Source organism: Hemiscyllium ocellatum, chromosome 18 (genome assembly GCF_020745735.1).
Source record: "Hemiscyllium ocellatum isolate sHemOce1 chromosome 18, sHemOce1.pat.X.cur, whole genome shotgun sequence".
Lineage (NCBI taxonomy): Eukaryota > Metazoa > Chordata > Chondrichthyes > Orectolobiformes > Hemiscylliidae > Hemiscyllium > Hemiscyllium ocellatum.
In genome coordinates this window covers 49607601-49623486 of record NC_083418.1, presented here as the reverse complement: position 1 = coordinate 49623486, position 15886 = coordinate 49607601, and the positions used below count along the sequence as shown (strand labels likewise).

The window sequence follows — 15886 nt, the reverse complement described above, 5'->3', positions numbered from 1 at the left end:
CATTGCATGGATTGGTTGGTGCAGCAGTTTGAGGCAGTAAGGAATTTATCGGAGCTGGAGGATGAAATGATGACCACTGGAGGATGAGAGAAAAACCGAAGATACAGTCAGGTGGATGGGTTTCCTCCAAGCAAGGTAGGAGAGGAAGATAGGTAGTGTAGGAGAGTCACGTTCCTGTTCGGGTGAAAGGCAAGACCAGTAGGTGTAGGGAATATTGGATGATGAGAGAAATTGAGGTCTTGGTCAAGAATAAGAAGGAAGCATGTGTCAAGCATTGACAGCAGAGATCTACCAAATCTCTTAAAGATTATAAAGGCAGGAGAGAAAACTTATGAGAGGAAACGCGGAGGGGAAAGCGGGGACATGAGACAGCTTTGGCAAATCGGGTTAAGGAGAATCCAAAGGGATTCCATAAAATATGAAAGAGTAACTAGGGAGACAACATGGCCCCTGAAAAATCAGCAAGGCCAGCTATGTCTGGAACTGCAAGAGATGAGGGAGATACTAAATGAGTCTTTTACTGTGGAGAAGGATATGAAAGAGAAAATGGGGCTATAAATATTGAAAATTCTTGAAAAATGTCCATAATACAGAGGAGGTGGTGCTAGACATCTTAAAACGCACAAAGGTGAATAAATCCCCAAACCTGGTCAGGTGTACCCGAGAATTCTGTGGGAAGCTATGGAAGTGATTGCAGGGTCCCTTGCTGAGATATTTGTATCATCGATAGTCACAAGTGAGGTGACAGAAGACAGGAGGTTGACAAACCTGGTGCCACTATTTAAGAAAGGTGGTCAGGAGAAGCCATGGAGCTATTGGCATTGAGCCTGACATTGGTGGTAGGCAAGGTGTTGGAGGGAAACCTGAGGGACAGGACTTACATGTATTCGGAAAGGCAAAGATTGATTAGGGATAGTCAACATGGCTTTGTGCATGGAAAATCATATCTCCCTAATTTGATGCAATTTTCTGAAGAAGTAACAAAGAGGATTGATGACGGTGGTGCACGTGATCTATATGGATTTCAATTAGGCGCTTGACAAGGTTCCTCATGGTAGAATGATTAGCAGGATTAGATGACATGGAATACAGGGAGAACTAGCCATTTGGATACAGAACTGGCTTGACAACTGAAGATAGAAAGTGGTGGTGGAGGGTTGCGTTTCAGACTGTAGGCCTGTGATCAGCGGTGTACCACAAGAGTTAATGCTGGGTCCACTACTTTTCGTTATTTTTAAAATTATTTGCATCTGAACACAGGAAGTATGGTTAGTAAGTTTGCAGATGACACCAAAATTGAAGGTGTAGTGGACAGCGAAGAAGGTTACCTCATAGTACAATAGAACATTGATCAGATAGGCCAATGGGCCAAGGAGTGGCAGATGGAATGTAATTCAGACAAATGCGCAATGCTACATTTTGATAAGGCAAATCAGGGCAGGACCTCTACACTTAATGGCAAGGTCCTGAGGAGCATTGCTGAACAAACAGACCTTGGAATCACAGATTCATAGTTCCCTGAAAGTGGAATCATACAAGACAGGATAGTGAAGAAGGCATTTGGTATGCTTGCCTTTATGGTCAGTACATAGTACAGGAGTTGGGAGGTCATGCTTTAGCTGTATTTTTGAGATCACCTTTGGAATATTGCATTCAAGTCTGATCTACCTCTTGTATGGGAAGTATTTTGTGAAACTTGTAAGGGTTAAGAAAAGATTTATAAGGATGTTGTTGGGGTTGGAGGCTTTTTAGCAAAAGGGAAAGGGTGTAGAGGCTGGGGCTATTTTCCCTGGAGTGTCGGAGGGTGAGAGGTAACCTTCTAAAGGTTTATAAACTCATGAGTGGCATGGATAGAGTGCAAAGCCAAGATCTTTTTTCCTGGGTTGGAGGGATCCTAAACTTGAGGGCATCAGATTAAGGTGAAATGATTTAAAAAGGACCTAAGAGTCAACTTGTTCACGCAGAGAGTGGTAAGTGTATGGAATGAGCTGGTAGAGGAGGTGGTGGAGGCTGGTACAATTACAACCATTTAAAAGGCATCTGGACGGGTATATGAATAGGAAGGGTTAGGAGGGACATGGGCCAAGTGCTGGCAAATGGGATGAGAATAATTCAGGAAATCTGGTGAGCATGGGTGAATTGGACCAAACAAACTGTTTCCATGCTATACAGCTCCGTAACTCTATGAGTGTCAGTGTGCTAGGCAAGTAATTTGGGGGAGACTTGGAATGAACTGTTGGAAATGCAAACAATAAAACGCCATTGAATTTCAAGTTGCATTCATCAAAGATATTCTTGGAAAGTTGAAAATCTCGAACATCTTAAATACTGCACATAAGTAGATCTGAGAGACATTTGCTATATAAATTTAAAATAATTTTCAGTTCAAGTATCTCTCCCAGGCTATTTTCTACCTTCCCCTTACAGTTTTAAATAGAGTCATGTTACTGTACTCCTTTCCTGTATCTCAAAATTATATGACAATTTTTTTAAAAACCATCCTGAGGTTATTACCTTCTTGATTAATTCCACCTTCAGCTTCCTGGTTATGTTCATCTTGCAACTGATCTTGGGTTCTGCGATCAGTGACCTGCATTGTCCTGTCCTCATGGCTGTCTTTGTCTGTGCGGATTTCCTCTGTTTCTATATTCATGCAAAGTAAATAACAGTGTCAACAGTGTAAACCTCAGACTGGAGAAGGAGGACCAGTAATCGTGCTGTTAGCTAATGAAATACCACTTGTGAAGAAAATGCAACAACTTCCATTAATACACCACTTTAAAGCCGTAAAATGAGCCAAGGTACTTTACAAGGGGAAATGGTAATCATCATTTGACACCAATTAATACATGACATTAGTAAGGCAGATGACCATAAGTAATATGAAATTTGAATTTACTGATGACCGAAAGGTGGTGAAGCAGAGTTCTTTATTCCACAGGTATCAGTTAATTACAAACATGAAAATAATTAAGGATATGCAAGAAACTATATATGGCATTTACATGGAAGGATGTCTGTGGAATAATTTTGAGCTGAGGAGAGCTTTTGCCTCTCTTCTCCTACTTTTACCAAAGACCCCTTGTCTTTTTTTCCCCAGTGAGACTCCATTTAACTGCTCCACCTCACGTCCCTCACTGTCATGACCTGCTGGTGGAGCATTTCACAACAAAGTGCTCAGTTCCGTTGGTCAGTGCTCTCCATCACCTGCTGCTAGAGGGTCCAACTGATGGACAAACTGACCACTGCACCATGGTACAAGAGGCTACTCAAGTAGGGGGAGCAAGAAGTGATAATAGTAGTGTGCTGTATAGTAAGGGCATAGCATCCATTGTCAGCAAGATGCAAAGTTGCGCTTGGTGTGTTGCCTGCCTGGTGCCAAGGTGAGAGACATCTTAAAGCAGCTTGAAAGGATATTGGAACGAGACAAGGAGGATCCAGTTGTTGTAGTCCATGTTGAGACCAACACAGGCACTGGTTCCTGTTTGGGGAATATCAGGTATTCAGAGCAAATTAAAAAAACTGAACCTCAAGCGTTACAATTTCTGGATTATTAACCATGCCACGTCCGAATTGACGTAGACATAAGAAAATTATGGAAGTAAACACATGGTTAAAGGAGTGACAGAGGAAAGAAGGATTTCATTTCATGGGGCACTAACCCCAGTATTGGGACAGAAAAGACCTGTAATACTGGAATGGACTGTACCTGAACCAACCTGGGATCAATGCCTTATCTGAAAGGCTAAATAGGGTAGTCATGGGTATTTCAAAATATTCAGTGTGCTTGGAAGAAGTTATTACTGTTTCTAATTCAAGGAACATGACAGAGAGCCAAGAAACTGTCAGGAATCCTAATTCAGGCATGAGAGCGAATGGCAATATTATAAGATGTTTCCTCATTAAATTGCATTAGACTGAAATAATAAATAGGTGACTTAAGCATCAGTGCTGAGGGACAGGCTATAGGGTTTGGTCCAAATCAGAGTTTATTATCTGAATACACTGAGAATAAGGAATAAGTTAAACAAGCTGCAGGCACAGATACAAACTGTAGTTATGATGTAATGGTCATGACTGAGACATGGCTGTGTGATGGTCAGGCAGCATCCAAGGAACAAGAAATTCGATGTTTCGGGCATAAGCCCTTCTTCAGGAATGAGGAAAGTGTGTCCAGCAGGCTAAGATAAAAGGTAGGGAGGAGGGACTTGGTGGAGGGCGATGGAGATGTGATAGGTGGAAGGAGGTCAAGGTGAGGGTGATAGGCCGGAGTGGGGTGGTGGGGCGAAGAGGTCAGGAAGAAGATTGCAGGTTAGGAAGGCGGTGCTGAGTTCGAGGGATTCAACTGAGACAAGGTGGGGGAGGGGAAATGAGGAAACTGGAGAAATCTAAGTTCATCCCTTGTGGTTGGAGGGTTCCCAAGCGGAAGATGAGGCCTCACCTTCCACCTGGGAACCCTCCAACCACAAGGGATGAACTCAGATTTCTCCAGTTTCCACATTTCCCCTCCCCCACCTTGTCTCAGTTGAATCCCTCGAACTCAGCACCGCCTTCCTAACCTGCAATCTTCTTCCTGACCTCTTCACCCCCCCACCCCACTCCGGCCTATCACCCTCACCTTGACCTCCTTCCACCTATCACATCTCCATCGCCCTCCACCAAGTCCCTCCTCCCTACCTTTTATCTTAGCCTGGTGGACACACTTTTCTCATTCCTGAAGAAGGGCTTATGCCCGAAACATCGAATTTCTTGTTCCTTGGATGCTGCCTGACCTGCTGCGCTTTTCCAGCAACACATTTTCAGCTCTGATCTCCAGCATCTGCAGACCTCACTTTCTCCTCCTGTGTGATGGTCAGGATGGGAACAAAATATTCTGGGTTATAAGCTTACAGAACAGACAGAAAAATGACAGAGGCTGTGGAGGAGCCTACTGATTAGAAGCAAAATTACTTCAAATGGGAAGGGAGGATACAGTAAGGGAAAGTGGGTGGCACAGTGGCACAGTGGTTAGCACTGCTGCCTCACAGTGTCAGAGACCTGGGTTCAATTCCCACTTCGGGCAACCGTCTGTGTGGAATTTGCACATTCTCTGTGTGTCTGTGTGGGTTTCCTCCCACAATTCAAAGATGTGTAGGTTAGGTGAATTGGCCATGCTAAATTGCCCGTAGTGTTAGGTGAATGGGTAAATGTAGGGAAATGGGTCTGGGTGGGTTGCTCTTCAGTGGGTCGGTGTGGACTTGTTGGGCCGAAGGGCTTGTTTCCACACTGTAAGTAATCTAAAGCATTCAGTGGAGACTGAAGATTGAGCAGATTGCGACCATAAGAAAAGATCCATTCCAGAAGAACAGTTTTTTTTGTCAATGAATACATTCAGGCCATCTGAGCGGGAATTAAATCTTGAGCAATTTTGCAGCGACAAGTAGTGAGGTCACAGCAAAGTCGGTCAGTTAACCTGTCCCTGTGTCTTGGAGAAGAATGGAGAGAATGACATTCAGTGAATAAGCACAGAGACACCTAAAGGCTTTATTTGCATCTTTGTCAGGTTAGTTTTTAAGTTTTAAAGGGATTGTAGGAGTGATACTTCCCTGAGTCGGTGTCTGTGAAGGATATTGCTCGGAAAAGGGTTGCATATTTCTTTCAGCTATTTTTTGACAGAATCTTTTAAAAAAAATTAAAAACTTGGTTTTATTTTCCTTTCAGTTATAATTAACTTCTGCTCTTTTGTTAAAAGTGCATTAGTGGATTCAAGATGACAGCGACCCATTAGGTCTGAGTCTGCTGAGCTCTGCCCAGGCCCCAGACAAAGTGGGGTACCAACTTCCTCCATTTTTAAACTATTAAAAATAGCTTTTACCCAGCTGCTATAGCCATTTTGCACCAAACTTTAGCAGTTTGTTACATTCTAAAATGACTAAAGGAAAAGGATCACAGAGTTTGCAACAGGCAGGGACCCCCTCCCCAGCAACAGATGTATCCGTGCTGCTCTGGGGGACTTACCTGCAGAGACAGGCCTGATCTTGGAGTTTGTCAAGTTCCAAGAGAAGATTGAAGCATGATTGAGAGATCGAGAAACTCGGGCAGTGTGTTGGAGGGGCGGAGCAACAAGCTGCGGTCTCCAAGACCACTGCTGAATCTTCTGTGGGTCAGGTCCAGGCTCTGGAACCTCAAATCCAGGGCTTAGAAGAGCAGATTGATGACCTCGAAAATTGAAGTCATCAGGAGGATATTCAGTTGCTCGGCCTTCCCGAACAGGAGGAAGATGCCCAGCTTGTGGATTTTTTGGAGCAATAGCTCCCACAACTGCTGATGCTGGAGTCTGGGTTGGGCTGGGTGCGGCTAGGTGTGTCTCTGCCCGGTCCGAGTGCAACTCCAGCACTACAGGGAAAAGCAAATGTTGCTGGAGGCCTCCAGAGCTTTGGGGATGATAGATAAAGGATCGAAAATAATGCTATTCCAAGACTTGTCTCCAGTTGTGGTATACACGAGGAAGGCATTTGACGAGGTAAAGAAGCATCTGGGGGATATAAAAATTCAGTATTCCATACGATACCCAGCAACGCTGTGCTTCAGTCACAGAGGGTCTGTGTATAACTTCGGATTGCAGGAATAAGCAAAAGAATTTTTGGATGCTCTCAAATAGAATGGAGGACTTGAACTATATGGACAATTATTTAATTTTACCCCATTTTTCCTCCTCCTTCCCCCTTTCTCTTTTACATCTTTCCTGGGGGTGGGGTGGGGGGTGGTTTCCTTTAACTCTTATTTAGAACTTGCTTGGTTTATCTGGTCATTGCGGAATGTTTTTGAGTTTTCCTTTAATATTTGCTGGGATTGTAATTTTATATAATTTTATATATCTTATTTCATGTTTCTGCTTTGTCAAGAATGCCCAGGGTAATAATATGGAAGGGTCGGGTTGGTTGCACATTTTAATTTCTGTGTCATAAGACATTGGTATTTGTTTATCTTACTTTGCGATGTCTGGACCTGGGGCACGGATCTAGCTGGAAGGAGTCACGGTGGGATTATTGGATGGTAGGAGTGCTCCCTGTGGACAAGGGGGAAAGTCTCCTTTTAGTTATATCCTATTATTTCTTAGGAATAGTTCTTAGTAGTTTTGATTTAGTTGTTTCAAAGGTTGTATTTTTAAATTTATGTGAATTGTTTACAGTCTCTACTTAATGCTTTTTGAGCAGGGTTCTTCCTCCTGGGGGGGGGTCTCAGACTTTCTCAAATGATCAAGCCATTCGTTTAAATGGTGCACCTGGAATGTTAAAGGGAGCCACTCACCAATTCAAAGGAAAAATATACTATCAAGAGTTAAAAAAGAGAGAGGGTTGATGCAGCCCTTTTACAGGAGACACATTTAATTGATAAGGAGCATTCGAAGCTGCAGCAGGGAGGATTTGGTCAGGTGTTTATTCCGTCTTTCAATTTGAAAAGTAGGGGAGTGGCCATTCTTATCCGGGAGAATCTTGCGTTCCAAATGTTAAGCCAGCTAAAACATGAGTCCGGATGGTTTATAATACTTAAAACTCTAGTATATGGTGAGGAGTATGGGGTTTTGAATGTATATTGCCTCCTGGCACATCCTTTGAAATTCATAACTGATGTGCTCTCCAGGTTTATAGCCCTTGGGGTGCGTCACATAATTATAGGGGGAGATTTTAATTATATTATCGATTCCAAGGTGGACAGGATACCTCGGAGCTCTGAGTACTAGGCAGTTGACTGATCTGAATAGGGAGTTGGGGCTGGTAGATGTGTGGAGATGTCTTCACCCTGAGGGTGGAGATTTTACTTTTTATTCTAACCCACTCAAGTGCCCATATCAGAATCAATATGCTTTTTGTCCCTGCGACCTTTCTGAATTGGATATTGTCCTGTAAAATAGGGAAGATAGCTATTTCCGACCATGTAGCAGTGTATATGGAGGTCAAAACTAGTGGTAACAAGATGGACTCCCGACATTGGCATATGGACTCTTTGCTATTGAAGGATAGTAAATTCATAAAATACTTGTCGCAGGAATTTAACGTTTTCTGGGACATTAACTCAGGTACAGCCAGTGACCCATCGGTGATATGGTGAACTCATAAGGCATAAGCACGTGGCTTGATTATCTCATATTCTGTGTCCTGGAAACGACAGAGGGGAGACCAACAAGCTTGTGGCTTGCCTGTTGTATGTTGATAGGCCGTCTGTTACTAAATTACAGTGGATTACAGCCCTCAGGGCTACTTTGGATGCCGCACTTACTCAAACAACAAAGAGGGAGATACTATTTGTGAAGCAGAGATTGTTTGAGCATGGCGATAAGCCGGGCAGGTATCCAGCATACCTTGCCAGAAAGAAAACGGCTCCAATCCATTACATCTATTAGAGAGAGGGTGCTGGTACCCTTATTTGTGATTCTAAAAAGACCAATGCAGCTTTTAGCAAGTTCTATTTTGAGCTGTATCAGTTGGAGGGCTATGAGGATAGAGTGAGGAAGATTGAATCTTTTTTTAAGAGTCTGGTCCTTCTGGGCATAACCTCAGAGGAGGTGTCTCTTTTGAATGCCCCCCCTTACAACTCAGGAAGTGCAGGAGTCGGTGAGGCAGCTCCAGAGCGGTAAAGTGACCGGGCCAGATGGATTTTCAGGTTGTGTTCTATAAAGAGTTTACAGATGAGTTGGCTGGACCACTTGACTACTCAAATAGTCAGTGTAGTCTCCCGCCCTCTCTGAGAGAAGCAAATATCTCTCCCATTCTCAAGAAAGGAAAAACCCCAGATGTCTGTACTTTGTACAGGCTTATATCCTTACTGAATGTGGACTTTAAAATCCTCTCAAAAATGTTGGCATAGTGACTGGAGAGGGTTTTACAATTTATAATAAAACAGGATCAGACGGGGTTTATTAAGGGTCGCAGATCTATTAATAATACCAGAAGAGTGTTAAATATGGTACAAGTCTGCCAGCAAAGAGCTACACCGAGATTAGTCATCTCCCTCGATGCAGAGAAGACATTTGACCTTGGAATGGCCATACCTTTTTTACACTATAGAGCGGTTTGGCACTGGAGAGGTTTTTACCAAATAGGTCGCAGTGTTATATAACGACCCAAAGGCAGCGGTGATTACCAACGGCATAAGATCGGATAGTTTCAGCGTTGGCAGGGGTTGTCGTCAAGGATGCCCTCTCTCACCACTACTATTTACACTAGTGATGGAACCGCTGGTGGAAGCTATCTGAACTGACCCCAATAAAACGGCCCCGGAGGTAGGATCAGGCAAGTACAAAATTACTCTTTATGCAGACGACGTCCATTTTCCCTTAAATAATCTATTGACATCTGTGCCCTGCTTAATTCAAGTGGTTAATTTATTTGTTATGTTTTCAGGGTACAAAATTAATTTTATGAAATCAGAGGCCATGCTGCTACGAGGTCTTACCAGCATATCCAACTTTGAGGATGGATCCCGCTTCCCATTTCAGTGGTCACTGGGGGGTTTTCTCTACTTAGGCATTTTTATTACCCCGGCATTTGGTCAACTCTATAAAGCTAATTATACGCATTTATTAGAGAAAATAAGGCAGGACCTCCAATGTTGGAAAGATCTCCTGATATCTTGGCTAGGAAGAATAGCTTTGATCAAGATGAAAATTCTACCTCGTCTTTTATACCCAACGAGAATGCTCCCCTTGTTGCTGCTGAGACAGGTGCTACCTAAGCTCTATGGTTGGCTCAGCTCCTTTATTTGGAGTCATAGATGGCCCCTTATTAAATTAGTTAAGTTGCAGCTTCCACAAGTAAGGTGAGGTCTAGTTTTTCCAGATTTTAGGATGTACCTGCTGAGTTCCCTGCTATCATATGTGGCTGATTGGGTTTGTTGTGATTCAAAATCAATTTGCCTGGATATTGAGGCTTCCCAAGCAAAATCCCCCCTTATCAATCCATTATTTATGGATACAATGAGAATTGTCATGGATCATTGTAAAAACCCGATTGTACTAAACACAATCAAAGCTTGGAGTATGATACGACAGGATGAGGGTGATTTACAAAAAACCTTCCCTTTTACTCCTATCGTGGGAACATTGGGATTTCAGCCAGGCTTGACAGATGCTGGATTTAAGATTTGGGAGCCCAGAGAAATCTCCTGCTTGGGAGATCTGTTCAATGGGGAGGTCATGATGTCCTTCGAACAGAAGTCGGGTTGCCTAGCAAGGATCTCTTTCGATATTTTCAAGTACGAGATTGGATATGGAAAGGATATGGAAAGGAGAGAGCTTCGGCCGAAGGGCGCACCCTCTGTCAGTCCTCTCTATCACTCGCTAGGTAATAAAGTATCAAAGGACACGGAATGGTTATATAAAACCTGGAATCAGGAATTGGGGATGGAAATGTCCTTAGAGATGTTGGATATCTGGGAAATTGCTGGAAGATCTCTAACAGTAATAGGACTCAAACTATTCAATTGAAGATATTTCATAGGGCTCATATAGCACCAGAGCGGCTTGCAAGGTTTAAGGTTGAAGCGTCCCCAGTGTGCCCTAAATGTAAACTAGAAGTTGATACTCTCACTCATTGTTTGTGGACATGCCATAAGATTTGTAGGTATTGGGACAGTATAGTGAATGCCTTGGCAAAGGTTTTAGGAGTGAAGATTAGATTGGACTTGGTGTCTTTCCTTTTGAGCTTTCCAAATCTTCCTTCTCTAGATGTTTATGGGAAGAAACTGTTTACTATTCTCTACTTTTGTGTGAGGAAAAACATTTTAGCAAGCTGGATATCGGAAAGTCCCTGAGGGCTTTCGAACTGACATAGGATATTTATGCAACATATTCCCCTGGAATTGCTTACGAATATAATGCACCAAAAAATGGAATTGTTTTATAGAACATGGTGGCCCTTCTTGAACTACACCGATGTTAATAAATCGGCCATACTGCCCAGGGCCTTTGATTAGCCCCGAGGATGATGTTTGTCAGTTTGGGGGGCCCTAGGAGGAAGAATCCCGTATAAATAGGTGTCTTGTCATGACTTGATATAATTTTATGTTGAATGCTTATTTATTCATGTACCTTTGTTGTTGTTGTTAGTTAAGTACTATACTGTAGTTTTTTTTATATATATATATAATGTCTTCTTTCTTATATCTTACTTTGTGTTTTGGTCGTCTGTGGAGCAGATTAGCAGTTAGTTTTCTTAATTTATATTGTTGTTGTTATTATATTGTAAACTATCTTGTATTAGTTTTGTAATTTTATTAAAAAAAACCCAGAAACCTTTTCCTTTTCAATAAAAATGTCTACAAAACAAAAGCATATTAGCAGTCTCATGTTATTATGTTTACTACCTGGCCAACACAGTACCCAAAACAGAAAAATAAATCATATCTTCTGTCAAGTTAGTTTTCACACTGGAATCTGAGTCATTCAGGCAACAACCAACTCATTGATGTTCAGTTTCTGCAAAGGCCATATAGTTCCTGACCTCAATAAAATTTTCATCAAGCATGGAGGAAAAGAACTGAACTCAAGAGATAATGTGAGAGTGATTGTCCTTGACAACATGGCAATATTTCACCAAGGATGGTATCAAAGAGTCCTGCCAAATGTGGTTACATTGTGAAATGGAGAACAAATCTCCACTGGTTGGAGTCTGAAAGGAGGATGGCTGCTTCTTGGAGGCTAATCGTTTCAGCTTTAGGATATCCCTGCAGGCTGATGTCAAGGCAGTGTCCCACACCCAACCACCTTCAGCTGCTTCACTAATGACCTGGCTCCATCATAAGGTCAGAAGTGAGAATGATTGTCGATGATTGCACAATGTTCAGTCCCAATCAAGACTCTGTGATACTGTAACAGACTGTGTTTGTAAGCCACAAGACTGATAATAGGCAAGATGTGGAGGTGCCAGTGTTGGACTGGGGTGGACAAAATTAAAATTCACACAACACCAGGTTATAGTCCAACAGCTTTATAGGCATGTAACATTGGCACTACACAAATGTCAAATATTAATGTCTCCAGCAAGGGAGGATCTAATCTTTTTCTCTCTTGTCATCTAAGGACATTAGCTGAATCCATCACTGTCAAGATTCTGGGAGTAACTTTTGACCAGAAATTGATCTAAACCAAGAATTAGTCATAGGCTTTCAATTCTGTGATGAGTAACTCCTCTCCTGACTACCCTGACCTGAGCTGAAAATGTGTTGCTGGAAAAGCGCAGTAGGTCAGGCAGCATCCAAGGAACAGGAGATTCGACGTTTCGGGCATAAGCCCTTCTTCAGGAATCAGCCCTGAAGAAGGGCTTATGCCCAAAACGTCGAATCTCCTGTTCCTTGGATGCTGCCTGACCTGCTGCGCTTTTCCAGCAACACATTTTCAGCTCTGATCTCCAGCATCTGCAGACCTCACTTTCTCCCCTACCCTGATCTGATTCACCATTAACAAGGCAAAAGTCAGGAGAAGGACACAATAATCTCCTATTTCCTGGATAGTGTGATTCTAACTACACTCAAGCACCAGGACAACATCCAGCACAAAGCAGCCCACCTGAATGGCAGCTTAGCCCTCAGCTTAATCTTAAACTCCCTCCATCAGGAGAAAGTGAGGACTGCAGATGCTGAAGATCAGAGCTGAAAATGTGTTCCTGGAAAAGCGCAGGAGGTCAGGCAGCATCCAAGGAGCAGGAGAGTCGACGTTTCAGGCATGAGCCCTTCTTCAGGAAAAACTGCGCTTTTCCAGCAACACATTTTCAACTCCCTCCATCACCAATATACAGTGGCAGCAGTGTGCACCCTGTAGAAAATGCGCTGCAATAACTCACATGGTGACTCCTCGTGATCTTGCTGCAGCAGATCTTACTCTTGGATATCTTAAGAGTTGAAGATGCTGATTTTTAATACTTGCACTGAACAAGGGACCCATCTGACTGCTCAGGTGCGTGTAATAGTTCCCTGAGATCAACATGAGGATGAGGAGAATGGTCTCTGCTTACAGTGAAAAGTATTCTCCTCAAACAAAGCCACCACAAACACTTTTAAAATGAAAACAGCTTGAAATACTGAGCAATCTCTATGGAGACAAACAGGATGAGTGCTTTGGTCTAATGTCTATGGAAACAGCGAGAATGAGTGCTTTGATCCAATGGTCCTTCATTAGAAGAGGTGAAATGTCCTCACCTTAAAAATTAATTTTGTTCCTCACCACAGATTTAACCTTACCTGCTGAATGTTTCTGGATTGTCCTGTGGTTATTTTAGGTTTCCAGCATCTGTATTCATTTTCTTTTGTGTTTGTAATAATTTTATCCATTGTTGACAATGCTTTCCATCACACAAATACTTCCTCAAGTATATGGTATTGGATTCTATTCTGTGATACTGCACAAAGCCTTGAGACTAGGAATAGTTTGCAAGTTCTTTTCCAATTGAAATGCACCCTGAGATTATTTGGAAGCTTGTTGTAATAGAATATATGACTGAGTACACAAGTCAGAATGGAAGTTATGTTTTTGACATGAATACTTACTTCTTCTGGAGGAAGTAACTGCTTGACCGATATTGTTTTCATTTTTCTTCGGTATTGGTTGTCCTTTACTCACTGCAGAAAATGTACATTTGCGAGCTGACGAAGATTCGGATTTTTCTGAATGTGATGTTATTATAAGCAAACGATTCAAAACTATTGTTGAAGTTCCTTCTATGATGAAGTTATGATAACATTTCAACAAAACATTTATCTGAAGTCTTTCACTGCTCATTATAATGTTGCAGAACCAAACATTGAAGTATTGTACATATTAAAGTGAAACTTTTAATATAATTGTTATTAGTAATTAGATTGCCAATGTTCAATTATGCTTAATTTGTTAAAATTAATTTTGTTCCTTGCCACAGATTTAACCTTACCTGCTGTGTATTACTGGACCTGTTTTGATTTTAGGTTTCCAGCATGTGTAATCATTTTTCTTTTGTATTTGAAATAATTTTCTTCATTATTAACAATAACACAAATACTTCCCAAGTACATTTGCAATTCTGACATGGTCCTGTAGTCTATTCTGTGATACTGCACAAAGCTTTGAGGCTGGGTAAAGTTAGTAAATTCCTTTACAATTGAAGAGCACGCTGAGATTATTTGGAAGCTAATTGTAGGAGAATATATGACTGAATACTTGAGTAAGAATGGAAGTTGTGTTTTTGGCATTAATACTTACTTTGTTCAAAGGCAGCAGCCCTGTGACGAACTGATTTTCGATAATTTTCACTTTCTTCAGGTGATGGTGATCCTTTAATAACAATGGAGAATATTGATATTAGTGAGCTGACAAAGATTTGGATTCTAAATGTGATACTTTTACAAGCAAACCATTCTACATTATCGTTGAATTTCCATCTACAATGAAATTCTGATAACATTCCAACAAAACATTTATTTCAAGTCTTTCACTGATGAAGCATAATATCACAGAACCAAACGTTGAAGTATTGTAAATATTAAAGTGAAATATTTTATCTAATTGCTATTGCTAATTTGTTTGCCACTGTTCAATGATGCTTAATTTGTTTTAATTGTACAAAATTCAGGATCAAAAAGTGTGGCACTGGAAAAGCCCAGCCAGTCAGGCAGCATCCGCAGAGCAGGAGAGGCAACGTTTTGAGCACAAAGAATGTGGTGGGCTCCGAGGGGGCTGAGTGATAAATCAGAGGAGGGAGGGTCTGTGGTACGATAGCTTAGAATGCAATAGGTGGAGAAAGGTGGGGGGTGATGTGATAGGTCAGAGTGGAGAGGGCAGCGGATGGGTGGGAAGGAAGTTGGACAGGTTAGACAGTTCAAGAGGGCGGACATGCAAGTCCTGGTCCTCCTCCACCACCAAATCCTAGCAACATGACGACTGGAGGATGAACATCTCATCCTCAGCCTTGGAACCCTCCAATCACATGGAATCAATGTCGATTTCGTCAGTTTCCTAATCCCCCCGCCCCCCCCCCCAATCTTATCACAGATTCAGCCCTCCCACTCAGCACCACACTCTTGAATTGTCCTACTGTCCATCTTCCTTCCACCTATTTGCTCCATCCTGCACTCCAACCTATCACAATCACACCCCACCTTCATCCACCTAATGCCTTCCTAGTTACCTTCCCCAGCTCCACTCCCCCTCCCTTGAGATTTCCACATTCCCGATGAAGGACTTATGCTCAAAATGTCAACTCTCCTGTTCTTCGAATGTTGTCTGACTGGCTGTACGTTTTAAGCGCCACATCTTTTATCTTTGATCTCCAGCATCTGCAGTCCTCACTTTCTCCAAAATTGCAGGATCACACTGAAAGCAATAATCTTTAAAGCAACATTAATAACAGCAGAGACAACTACTGTAGTTTCTATGATAGAGTTTAAGGACTATCACAATATTTACTGGAATTAGTCCAGTAAATGTTATAGAAAATGATTGTCAGGGACTAAATTAATCTGTACAGGAATTTTGATTCCTTCAAGAAAACCATTCTTTTCCCACCATTGTGAATAATATCCTCAGGCTGAAGAGAAGCAAAAAATAACTCCTTTAACAGACCCCATTAGCTTGACTGCCTGTTATTATGATTATTATTAATATTATTATTATTATTATGCAATAGATTATGCAAGAATTCCAACATTGCATGCCGGCATCTCTCAAAGTTTGTTAGTTGACTGTAAAGTGTTAAATGACTGTAAAGTGTCATAAAATAAATCAATAAAGAAACTGGGAGTAGAAAATTAGGAAATGGCTAAGGTATTAGTTTTGGGGAACAAAATGGAATAAAAACAGAAAGGTGAATGACCAGAACCTAGAAGTGAAATGAAGGATGGGTGGACTACACCTAACAGTTCTGAAGGTGCGAGTTGAGAA

The 15886-nt window shown here is 41.8% G+C and overlaps 1 protein-coding gene across 6 annotated transcripts in view; it reads right to left on the bottom strand.

Moving 5' to 3' along the window:
• Positions 1 to 15886, bottom strand: part of LOC132824447 (midasin-like) — a 103538-nt gene that overhangs the window by 35980 nt on the left and 51672 nt on the right. For 4 of the 6 annotated variants that reach the window (XM_060838958.1, XM_060838963.1, XM_060838960.1 and 1 more), the window contains exons 15-17: positions 14210 to 14281; positions 13522 to 13638; positions 2515 to 2643 (exon numbers count right to left, since the gene is read on the bottom strand). In XM_060838958.1, coding sequence (XP_060694941.1) covers positions 2515 to 2643; positions 13522 to 13638; positions 14210 to 14281 — 318 coding nt within the window. The remainder of the gene's footprint in view (positions 1 to 2514; positions 2644 to 13521; positions 13639 to 14209; positions 14282 to 15886) is intronic. The other 2 variants (XM_060838961.1, XM_060838962.1) reach the window with 2 other exon arrangements.